Source organism: Lepidochelys olivacea, assembly GCF_965140295.1.
Source record: "Lepidochelys olivacea isolate rLepOli2 genome assembly, chromosome: 4".
Lineage (NCBI taxonomy): Eukaryota > Metazoa > Chordata > Testudines > Cheloniidae > Lepidochelys > Lepidochelys olivacea.
In genome coordinates, this window is record NC_140414.1 from 149451820 (window position 1) to 149464003 (window position 12184).

Consider the following 12184-nt stretch of genomic DNA (forward strand, 5'->3'; position numbering starts at 1 on the left):
AAAGAGGCACTCTGCCAGCAAGAGTGTCTCATGAAAAGTGAATCCCAGCTCTCTGGACTGAAGAAAAGCTGCTCGGACTGACCACTGGGTGAGAAATACCTTATAAGACAAAAAGGGGATTTGTTAATAAGTATAGGCTGTAGATTGAGTTTTATGTTTTTCTTTTACCTGTAATCTGATGTTTCCAAATCATTTTACTTGCTTATATTTGAATCTTTAACTCAAGCTATGTTATATAAACTTCAGTTTGGTTTTACTATAGACATGTCACAGAATTATAGAATATCAGGGTTGGAAGGGACCTCAGGAGGTCATCTAGTCCAACCCCCTGCTCAAAGCAGGACCATTCCCCAACTAAATCATCCCAGCCAGGGCTTTGTCAAACGTGATCTTAAAAACTTCTAAGGAAGGAGATTCCACCACCTCCCTAAGTAATGCATTCCAGTGCTTCACCACCCTCCTAGTGAAAAAGTTTTTCCTAATATCCAACCTAAACCTTCCCCACTGCAACTTGAGACCATTACTCCTCGTTCTGTCATCTGCTACCACTGAGAACAATCTAGATCCATCCTCTTTGGAACCCCCTTTCAGGGTGTTGAAAGCAGCTATCAAATCCCCCCTCATTCTTCTCTTCCACAGACTAAACAATCCCAGTTCCCTCAGCCTCTCCTCATAAGTCATGTGTTCCAGTCCCCTAATAATTTTTGTTGCCCTCTGCTGGATGTTTTCCAATTTTTTCACATCCATCTTGTAGTGTGGGGCCCAAAACTGGACACAGTACTCCAGATGAGGCCTCACCCATGTCAAATAAAGGGGAACGATCACGTCCCTTGATCTGCTGGCAATGCCCCTACTTATACAGCCCAAAATGCCATTGGCCTTCTTGGCAACAAGGGCACACTGTTGACTCATACCCAGCTTCTCGTCCACTGTAACCCCTAGGTCCTTTTCTGCAGAACTGCTGCCTAGCCACTCGGTCCCAAGTCTGTAGCGGTGCATGGGATTCTTCCGTCCTAAGTGCAGGACTCTGCATTTGTCCTTGTTGAACCTCATCAGATTTCTTTTGGTCCAATCCTCTAATTTGTCTTGGGCCCTCTGTATCCTATCCCTACCCTCCAGTGTATCTACCTCTCCTCCCAGTTTAGTGTCATCTGCAAACTTGCTGAGGTGCAATCCACACTATCCTCCAGATCATTAATGAAGATATGGGGGGAGGGATAGCTCAGTGGTTTGAGCATTGGCCTGCTAAACCCAGGGTTGTGAGTTCAATCCTTGAGGGGCCCATTTAGGGATCTGGGCAAAAATTGGGGATTGGTCCTGCTTTGAGCAGGGGGTTGGACTAGATGACCTCCTGAGGTCCCTTTCAACCCTGATATTCTATGACTCTATATTGAACAAAACCGGCCCCAGGACCGACCCTTGGGGCACTCCACTTGATACCGGCTGCCAACTAGACATGGAGCCATTGATCACTACCCGTTGAGCCCGATGATCTAGACAGCTTTCTATCCACCTTATAGTCCATTCATCCAGCCCATACTTCTTTAACTTGCTGGCAAGAATACTGTGGGAGACCGTGTCAAAAGCTTTGCTAAAGTCAAGGAACAACACGTCCACTGCTTTCCCCTCATCCACAGAGCCAGTTATCTCATCATAGAAGGCAATTAGATTAGTCGGGCATGACTTGCCCTTGGTGAATCCATGCTGACTGTTCCTGATCACTTTCCTCTCCTCTAAATGCTTCAGAATTGATTCCTTGAGGACCTGCTCCATGATTTTTCCAGGGACTGAGGTGAGGCTGACTGGCCTGTAGGTCCCAGGATCCTCCTTCTTCCCTTTTTTAAAGATGGGCACTACATTAGCCTTTTTCCAGTCGTCCAGGACCTCCCCCGATCGCCATGAGTTTTCAAAGATAATGGCCAATGGCTCTGCAATCGCATCCGCCAACTCATTTAGCACTCTCAGATGCAGCACATCTGGCCCCATGGGCTTATGCTCGTCCAGCTTTTTAAAATAGTCCCGAACCACTTCTTTCTCCACAGAGGGCTGGTCACCTCCTCCCCATGCTGTGCTGCCCAGTGCACTAGTCTGGGAGCTGACCTTGTTCGTGAAGACAGAGGCAAAAAAAGCATTGAGTACATTAGCTTTTTCCACATCCTCTGTCACTAGGTTGCCTCCCTCATTCAGTAAGGGGCCCGCACTTTCCTTGACTTTCTTCTTGTTGCTAACATACCTGAAGAAACCCTTCTTGTTTCTCTGAACATCTCTTGCTAGCTGCAACTCCAGGTGTGATTTGGCCTTCCTGATTTCACTCCTGCATGCCTGAGCAATATTTTTATACTCTTCCCTGGTCATTTGTCCAAGCTTCCACTTCTTGTAAGCTTCTTTTTCGTGTTTAAGATCAAAAAGGATTTCACTGTTAAGCTGGTCACCTGCCGTATTTACTATTCTTTCTACAGATCGGGATGGTTTGTCCCTGTAACCTCAAAAAGGAATCTTTAAAATATAGCCAGCTCTCCTCTGAAACCTTTCCTCCTCATGTTATTCTCCCAGGGGATCCTACCCATCAGTTCCCTGAGGGAGTCAAAGTCTGCTTTTCTGAAGTCCAGGGTCCATATTCTGCTGCTCTCCTTTCTTCCCTATGTCAGGATCCTGAACTCGACCATCTCATGGTCACTGCCTCCCAGGTTCCTATCCACTTTTGCTTCCCCTACTAATTCTTCCCGGTTTGTGAGCAGGAGGTCAAGAAGAGCTCTGCCTCTAGTTGGTTCCTCCAGCACTTGCACCAGGAAATTCTCCCCTACTCTTTCCCAAAACTTCCTGGATTGTCTGTGCACCGCTGTATTGCTCTCCCAGCAGATATCAGGGTGATTGAAGTCTCCCATGAGAATCAGGGCCTGCGATCTAATAACTTCCGTTAGTTGCCTAAAGAAAGCCGCATCCGCCTCATCCCCCTGGTCCAGTGGTCTATAGCAGACTCCCACCACGACATCACCCTTGTTGCTCATGCTTCTAAATTTAATCCAGAGACTCTCAGGTTTTTCTGCAGTTTCATACTTGAGCTCTGAGCAGTCATACTGCTCTCTTACATACAGTGCAACTCCCCCACCTTTTCTGCCCTGCCTGTTCTTCCTGAACAGTTTATAACCATCCATGACAGTACTCCAGTCATGTGAGTTATCCCACCAAGTCTCTGTTATTGCAATCACATCCTAATTCCTTGATTGTGCCAGGACTTCCAGTTCTCTCTGCTTGTTTCCCAGGCTTCTTGCATTTCTGTATAGGCACTTGAGATAACTCGCTTATCGTCCCTCTTTCTCAGTATGAGGCAGGAGCCCTCCCCTCTTGCGCTCTCCTGCTCGTGCTTCCTCCCAGTATCCCACATCCCCACTTACCTTAGGGCTTTGGTCTCCTTCCCCCAGTGAACCTAGTTTAAAGTTCTCCTCACTAGGTTAGCCAGCCTGCTTGCAAAGATGCTCTTCCCTCTCTTTGTTAGGTGGAGCCCATCTCTGCCTAGCACTCCTCCTTCTTGGAACACCATCCCATGGTCAAAGAATCCAAAGCCTTCTCTCCGACACCACCTGCATAGCCATTTGTTGATTTCCACGATTTGACGGTCTCTACCTAGGCCTTTTCCTTCCACGGGGAGGATGGATAAAAACACCACTTGCGCCTCAAACTCCTTTATCCTTCTTCCCAGAGCCACGTAGTCTCAAAGTCATTCTTGGCAGTATCATTGGTGCCCACGTGGAGAAGCAGGAAGGGGTAGCAATTCAAGGGCTTGATGAGTCTCGGCAGTCTCTCCGTCACATCGTGAATCCTAGCTCCTGGCAAGCAGCAGACTTCTTGGTTTTCCTGGTCGGGGCGGCATATAGATGACTCTGTCCCCCTGAGAAGAGAGTCTCCAACCACCACCACCCGCCTCCTTCTCTTGGGAGCGGTGGTCATGGAACCCCCATCCCTAGGACAGTGCATCTCATGCCTTCCAATCGGCGGAGTCTCCTTCTGTTCCCTTCCCTCATCTAGTCCACTCTCCACATTAGTACCTGTGGAGAGAACATGAAAATGGTTGCCTACCTGTATCTGCATTGCTGGTACATGTGTAAGCAGGGGAATAGTCCCGCTCTTGTGGGGAACTTTCCTGGCTTCTGCATGACCCCAGTGAAGTGGGCTAGCGAAAGGATCTGAGTCCTCGCTCCCACTCCCTTTACCCAGTGGCCTCCCTGCCCTCGAGGACTCCCCTTCCACTCTCCTGTCTGGCAGAGTCCTCGTAACCCCAACAAGGCTGGGCCCAGGATTTCTGGGGGGCTCGACCCCCAACCCTGCTGTGGTCACCTAGGACAGGGGCTAGGGTGTCCCCACTCCGGGGTACTCTCTCTGCACTGGGCACTTCTCTGACCCACTGACCCATTACATACAAATTAAAGCAAATGCAAATTATTTAATCAACAATTAATTTTAAAAAGAATAAGAAAAAATGGGAAAGGTTAAAGGAAACACATCACCCCGCTCTGTGGCAGGGAACATCACAAACGGCGTCTCTGGAACGTCAGGGCAGTTCATAGTCTGTTTTTTGTAAGTCCCAGGCCTTCTTCTCAGGCCCTGGCTGTGCTGCAGGGATGCTGTGGGTTGGACACTTGCTCTGCTGGTGGCCTCACGCTCTCAGGGTCTAAGTGGTAGGACCCTTCTGCCCAGTGTCGCCCCCGCCCTGTCGGGGTTACGATCCAAGCCTGGCCTGCAGAGCCCCTTGGCTGAGGCGTCTCCCTCTGCTGGGCCCACTGCCCAGGGTCCCCCTCGCTCTTCCCAGCTGCTCACCATACCCAGCTCCAGACTGCTCCAGCCTCAGCTACACCACTCTGTCTCTGCACGGCTGCTGCTCTGCCTCCAGCTCCCTGGGCTGCTTCTCTGGCCCCTCTGGCTCTGGTTGCTGCAGCTCTGCTCCCAGGACAGGTCTGCTCTGCAGGCTGCTTCTGTGACTCTGCTCCCAGCACTGACCTGCTTCCTGGGCTGCTTTTCTGGCCCCTCCAGCTCTGGTTGCTGCAGCTCTGCTCCCAGGGCAAGTCTGCTCTCTCTGGGCTGTGCCTCTGGCTTTGGGGCTGCAGCTCTGCTCCCAGGACAGGGTCTGCTCTCTCTGGGCTGCTTTTCTGGTCCCTCTGGATCTTGCCCAGCTCTGTTCCCCAGCTCAGCTCAGGCCCCTGCTTTCTCCTTAGCTCGGCCCGACTCGTCTGACCCAGGCAAATCCAGCTCACACGGAGGACGGGACCTCCCTGGCCTCCTGACTCTCTGATTAGCCTGCTCGCCCTGTCATTCCGGCTGACCTGGAGCATTGGCCTCTCCCCATTGTTCCTGGTTGCTGTCAGTCTCAGGGTCCTGATTCCCCATCGACCCTTCCCCCTTTTTAGTACTGGGAGCTAGCCAACCAAAACACCCCCACTGAATGTTAGTAAGGGGGCAACAGTCCCCTTACACATGGATGCTCCCCTTTCTTCTTCTGGAGGTCACATGCTGCCAAATTTCTTCACCGTCCTTCTGTCCCTGCTATGCAGCCTGCTCTGAATCTTCAGAACGTTGTGTCCGTAGAAGCATATCCTGATGTCTGTCCAGGAAATCTTCAGTCTCTCTTATGCAACACAGGGTCGATACCTGTTTCTCCAGACCTTGAACCTTCTCTTCCAATATGGAGACCAGCTTGCACTTTGTACAAAGTCGCTTCTGTCCTGTGGAAGAAAGACAAACATGGCACAACCTGTGCAGGTCACAACAGCTGAACGCTCGCCATCCATATTACCTTCCTTCTACGAGCTTCCTCAGGAGTTGTAGTAACTACTCAGAGAAGCCAGCAAGATGTAAGCCTCAGTGGGCTCTCCCCAGGCAAACTCCCTCTGTTAGTCTCTCTGCTGTTCGCCACTCAGCTGGCTGACTGGCTTTTTATAACAGTGAGGCCCACTCAAGGCTCACCTGGAACAAAGCACTCCCAATTCACACTTTTCAAACAATCAAGCAAGCACACGGTCAAACTGTCCCCACAACAGACACTCAGATACTCACCAACACAGCCCCCCTAATGCAGCCCTTAGCGTACCTCCTCTCAGACAGATCCCAGGCAAACTCCCTCTGTTAGCCTCTCTGCTGTTCGCCGCAGAGCTCAGGAGAGAGTTGAATTGAGGTGAAGCCAGTAAACTGGAGTGTGCTGCTTCCACAGAGACAGCCGATAGGTGTAGAATCATAGAACCATAGGGTTAGAAGGGACCAAAGGGTCATCTAGTCTAACCCCCTGGCGAGAAGCAGGATTTGTTGTGTCTGACAGGGGCGGCAGGTTTGTAGAAATTTTGGGGTGCCCAGAACCCCCCACCCCCAACTCCCCATACACACCTGCCTAAGGCCCTGGGAGGGAGTTTGGGGTTCAGGCGATTGGGGTGCACGAGGGGGTGGGGATGCAGGCTCTGAGAGGGAGTTTGGGTGCAGGGGGTGTGAGGGGTTGGGCTCTGGGAGGGAGTTTGGTGGGGGACGGGGTCTGGGGTGCAGGCTCTGGGATGGAGTTTGGGTACAGGCTCTGGACTGGGGCAGGGGATTGGGGTGCAGGAGGGGTGCAGGGTGCAGGCTCTGGAAGGGAATTTGGGTGCAGAAGGAGTGAAAGGTCAGGCTCTGGGAGGGAATTTGGGTGGGGGAGGGGGTCTGGAGTGCAGGCTCTGGGAATGAGTTTGGGTGCTGGGTGCAGGCTCTGGGCAGGCGGCGGGGGTGCAGTAGGGGGTGGGTGTGCAGGCTCTGGGGGAGTTTGGGGACAAAAGTAGGTGCAGGGGAGGGGTGGAAGTGCAAGAGGGAGTTGGGGGGTGTGGGGAGCAGGAGGGGGTGAGGGGTGCAGGCTCTCGAAATGGATGTGGTGGGGGGTTCGATGCTTACCTGGGGCACCCCCTCCAGCAGAGGCGCCTAGGCGGGGCAGGCCGGGGGGGGGTTTCCTCACGCGGCTGTCTCCAGGCGCTGCCCCTGCAGCTTCCCATTGGCCACAGGGGCATTTGGGGCGGGGGCAGCACGTAGCGGCACAACCCCCTCACACGGGCTGCAAGGACCTGTGGAGTGAGCACGCAGGAAGCCGCTCAGCCCCGCTGCGCTGCTGGGTGGCGGCGGGTTTCAAATCTCTCAGGGGCAGCAGGTGGGGCCGGGGGACGCGCGGGGGGAGGTGGGAAACTTAGAATCATAGAATATCAGAGTTCGAAGGGACCTCTGGAAGTCATCTAGTCCAACCACCTGCCCAGAGCAGGACCAATCCCCAACTAAATCATCCCAGCCAGGGCTTTGTCAAGCCTGACCTTAAAAACTTCTAAGGAAGGGGATTCCACCACCTCCCTAGGTAACGCATTCCAGTGTTTTACCACCCTCCTAGTGAAAAAGTTTTTCCTAATATCCAACCTAAATATCCCCCACTGCAACTTGAGACCATTACTCCTTGTCCTGTCATCTGCTCTCACTGAGAATAGTCTAGATCCATCCTCTTTGGATCCACCTTTCAGGTAGTTGAAAGCAGCTATCAAATCCCCCCTCATTCTTCTCTTCCGTAGACTAAACAATCCCAGTTCCCTCAGCCTCTCCTCATAAGTCATGTGTTCCAGACCCCTAATAATTTTTGTTGCCCTTCGCTGGACTCTTTCCAATTTCTCCACATCCTTCTTGTAGTGGGGGGCCCAAAACTGGACACAGTACTTCAGATGAGGCCTCACCAATGTCGAATAGAGGGGAATGATCACGTCCCTCGATCTGCTGGCTATGCCCCTACTTATACAGCCCAAAATGCCCTTGGTCTTCTTGGCAACAAGGGCACACTGCTGACTCAAGGGCACACTGTTGACTCTGCTGGAGCTGGGCCTCTGGGACAGGAATATTCCTGGTGCCCGGGCACCACGGGTCCATAGAACTTGCCGCCCATGGTGTCTGACCCATCCCAGACAGATGGCTCTCCAGCCTCCTTTTGAAAGTCTCCAGTGCAGGAGATTCCACGACTTCCCTAGGCATCTGTTCCACTGTCCTACTGTTCTTGCAGTTAGGAAGTTTTTCCTGAGATTTAATATAAATCTGCTGTGCTGGAGTTTGAACCTGTCGCCTCTTGTCCTGCCCTCTCTGGCAAGAGAGAACAACTTTTCTCCATTTTTTTTGGCAGGCTTTCAAGTATTTGAAGACTGTTATCATGTCCCCCCTTAATCTCCTCTTTTTCAAACTAAAATATCCAGTTACTTCAGCCTTTGCTCATACGACTTCAATTCCATCCCTTTGATTGTTTCTGTTGCTTGATTCTGGATCCTTTCCAGTTTCTCTTCAGCCGTTCTATACCGCAGTGACCAAAATTGGGCACAGTACTCCAGCTGAGGCCTGACCAGCGCTGAGTGGAGTGGAACTATCATCTCCCGTGACTTGCATGCTATATCTCTGGTAATGCAACCCAAAATTGCATTTGCTTTTTTTTGCAACAGCGTCACATACATGGCGGGTGTCCAGAAGATGAGGATCGGGGCATTTGAGTATAACAAGGTGGGGTGTATAAATTGCTAGCTGGCAGTAGGAAAGAGTGAAGCTTGAGCTAGCTTGGAGTGCAGGGCTTGTGGTGCCTGCAGCTGGTAGCTTTGGGAGAACTTGCCCTGGTTGCCACAGACAAGACTCCCTCATGCCGTAAGCGGGTGGTAGTGATTCACCCCAGACCCCTTGGCTAACCCTAAAAAGTGTCACACACTGTTTTTAACTTTTATCAGCCTTTGTATATAGTTGATAAAGTAGTTTGCATAGTAGTTAGTATTTAGATAGTGATTTTTTTTAATGATGTTTCTTTTTTTTCTTTGTTTTTGTGAGAGATCTTATTCTGTCCCCTGGGTAGTATTTCAGGACCAAATTGTTTGTTTTCTCAGCACATATGCTAAAAAATCACCAGGGTTTAAACACTACCCATCATGTCAGGCTGATGTTTTTAAATGGACATAGGTGGTATTTAGTTTGTTTGGGAGAAGGACACATCCTGTTGAGGTGCTCCATATATAGGTCCTTCACAAGAAGAACCAAGGAGAAATAGAGATTAGGCTCTGAATTACCTGATGGAAAAATCCATGCACCCATACTTGGGTTGTGGTTGTTTTAGTACCAAACCCCCGTATTATGAGTCGTACAGGAGTGCCCCAGCAGCCTCTTTATCTCCAGCAGCTATGCTGATACCAAAGACTTGACCTGAGTGTGGAATATATCCCCACAAACGACAGAAATAGAAGAGAACACCAGGCACCATCTCCAGGGCCATCTTCTAAATCCCTAAATGTTATTAAGAAAAAGGGGAACTCAAAGTCCAAGGGGGACATCTGTAGCATCCATTAGACCACTAACATGCAGCTCCAGTACCGGCCAAGAATTTATCTTTATTTGACATTAAGCTGCCTACCTCAAAATGCTCCATACTGCCACCTTCTGCTTCGATATTGGTAACTTTGGTACCATCTACACCTGCACTGTGCAGCATCTGTGCTCCACTGGCAGGCCTGGTACTAATGACTGCTTTGACATCCTATCTGGTGCCAGTCTTCTTGGTAACACTTTTTTGGTACCATCAACACCACATGCGTTGATAGACCACCTCCCTCCCAGACTCCCCAGTTCTCTCCTTGTATCTGGGTGGATGGCAGTTAGGAGAACCAGTACTCATTTCATTACCAGAGTTGCACCTGCTACTGATGACAATATCTAACACTATGCCTCCAGCTACTCTAACTGGCACAGCTCCTCGCAGACGACGCTAAGCTATGGGGAGAGGTAGATATGCTAGAGGGTAGGGATAGGGCCTATAATTACCCGGGTCATTCCATTTACCCTTTTAAAATATTGGCATAACATTAGCTTTCTTCCAATCTTCTGGAACTTCCCCAGTGTTCCAAAACTTATTGAAAATCAACATTAACGGTCCAGTGAACTCCTTGGCAGCTCTTTTAAGGCTCTTGAATGCAACCTATCTGGATCTGCTGATTTTAAAAACGTCTAACTTTAATAGCTGTTGTTTAACATCCTCCCAAGATAAAGTGTTTTATATGATATGATTACATCATTGATAACATTTGCTAGGAGAGTTAGAGAGCTGCAGGCTCTTTGGATGGGTCCCCCATATATAGTTTTCTATAAGGACAAAGTTTCCTTGCAACTGTGTCCAAAATTTCTGTCCACAGTGGTATCAGAATTCCATCTGAATCAGAATTCCACCAACCAATCTTCTTTCCCAAGCCACACACACATCCATAAGGATGATGGGAGGCTTCATACTTTGGATGTCTGCATGGCCCTATCATTTACATTGACAGGACTAAACTTTTTAGATCCTCTCCCATATGCTGAGAGGATGAAGAGGAGAGCAGATACTGCCCAGAGGATATCTAACTGGATTTCTTTATGCATACGGATTTGTTACAGCTTTGCAAACGTCACTCCAGAAAGAGGTACTGTTTATTCTACATGAGCCCAAGCCACTTCAGTGGCCTTCCTCAGTAATATCCCTATTATGGCCATTTGCAGAATGGCAATGTGATCCTCTGATCACATGATCACACAGCACTATGCAATTCTGGAAGCATCCAGAGCAGATGCCAACTTTGGAAAGTCTGGTTTCAGAGTAGCAGCCGTGTTAGTCAGTATTCACAAAAAGAAAAGGAGTACTTGTGGCACCTTAGAGACTGTTCTTCAATCCATGTTTAAGTGACTTCCAAGTTTCCATTACCACTGGACTACTGCTTGAGAACCACCTAGAGTAAAATACAGATGTGCACAAGCATTCGAAGAAGAAACAATTACTTACTTGCACAGTAACTTGTTCTTTGAGATGTGTTGTACACATATGTATTCCATGATCCTCGCTCCATCCCCACTACTTGGGAGTCTAACACAGTGCTTCTCAAACTTTTGTACTGGTGACCCCTTTACATAACAATCCTCTGCATGCGACCCCCCCCCTTATAAATTAAAAACATGTTTTATATATTTAACACCATTATAAATGCTGGAGGCAAAGCGGGGTTTGGGGTGGAGGCTGACAGCTCGCGACCCCCTCATGTAATAACCTCGTGACTGCCTAAGGGGTCCTGACCCCTAGTCTGAGAACCCCTGGTCTAATGTCAGCTGGATTCTGGTATGAAAGAACTGAGAGGGGGCCAGGGCGACTCTGCTATTCATGCCCACTGTTGGAGGCATGAGAACATGCTGTGTGCATGTGCCATCAGAATGGGTGCTGACCAGGTATCTCTGGCTCAAGTGCACTGGGTGCACATACCGCTGCTGTGGAAGATATATGTGCACAACGTATCTCACAGAATCACACTTACTGTACAAGTAAACAAAGTAACCATTTCTGCACTCGCATGCTCCTGTTCCCAGATCCCTTTCTGCAGAGCGGGGAAGCATGGAAATTCCCCACAGTCCCCTTCCCTAGCTGGACGGAGCTGAGCCCCACTCCCTATGTGCTCTTGTTGTGTTTCAGGGTAGCTGCTGAGAATGATTTCCTTCACAACATGATAAAGAAAGCGGTGGAGGGGAAGGAAATCAACCACAAAGGACAAGGTAAGGGCCTTACGCCTCCTCCTCCCATAGCTGGGTGGCCTATCTATCCTATCAGGGTTTTATCCTGCTGCCCATCACCATACTATCTGAACACCTCCCACTTAAATCAGTTGTAACAGTGAAGTGCCCAGTGCAATGAATGGAGTCTCTGGCACTTCTCCTTTTACAGAGTAAAAAAAAAAATTTTTTTTTTTTTAAAAGAGGTCTTTGAGAAAGCTGTTCAGTGGTGTAAGAATAGTGCAAGACTGCTCATGGGCCCACGAGGTTAGGGGGGCCTAACCAGATATAGCAATGCTCTGGCACTTCACCTGGCACATGGGGTTGCAATGCCACTCACTCAAATTGGACCCCACCACCGCTCCATTGGACAGAGGTGCAGCTGGGCCAAATGATGGAGGGGTGGTTGGGCTAAATTTGAGTGAATGGTGTTGCATCTTGGTGCACGAGGTCACAGCACCACTCAGGGTTGCCTCAACCGCACCTTCGTTATGACAGAGGAGAGGCTGGGCCAAACCTGAGTGGTGCTGAGACCCCATGTGCCCGGTTGCAATGCCGCTCGTCGTTCAGATTCAACCTGTGTTGTGTGAGTGCAGTGCAGATGATATAAGCAAGGGGA

The 12184-nt window shown here is 49.7% G+C and overlaps 1 protein-coding gene across 1 annotated transcript in view; it reads left to right on the forward strand.

Annotated features, from left to right (window-relative positions):
* LOC311519314 (dedicator of cytokinesis protein 2-like) overlaps window positions 1-12184 on the forward strand; it is a 338844-nt gene that overhangs the window by 50784 nt on the left and 275876 nt on the right. Inside the window, exon 12 of the mRNA XM_084625731.1 lies at window positions 11489-11568. Within this exon, the coding sequence (XP_084481857.1) occupies window positions 11489-11568 (80 nt within the window). The remainder of the gene's footprint in view (window positions 1-11488; window positions 11569-12184) is intronic.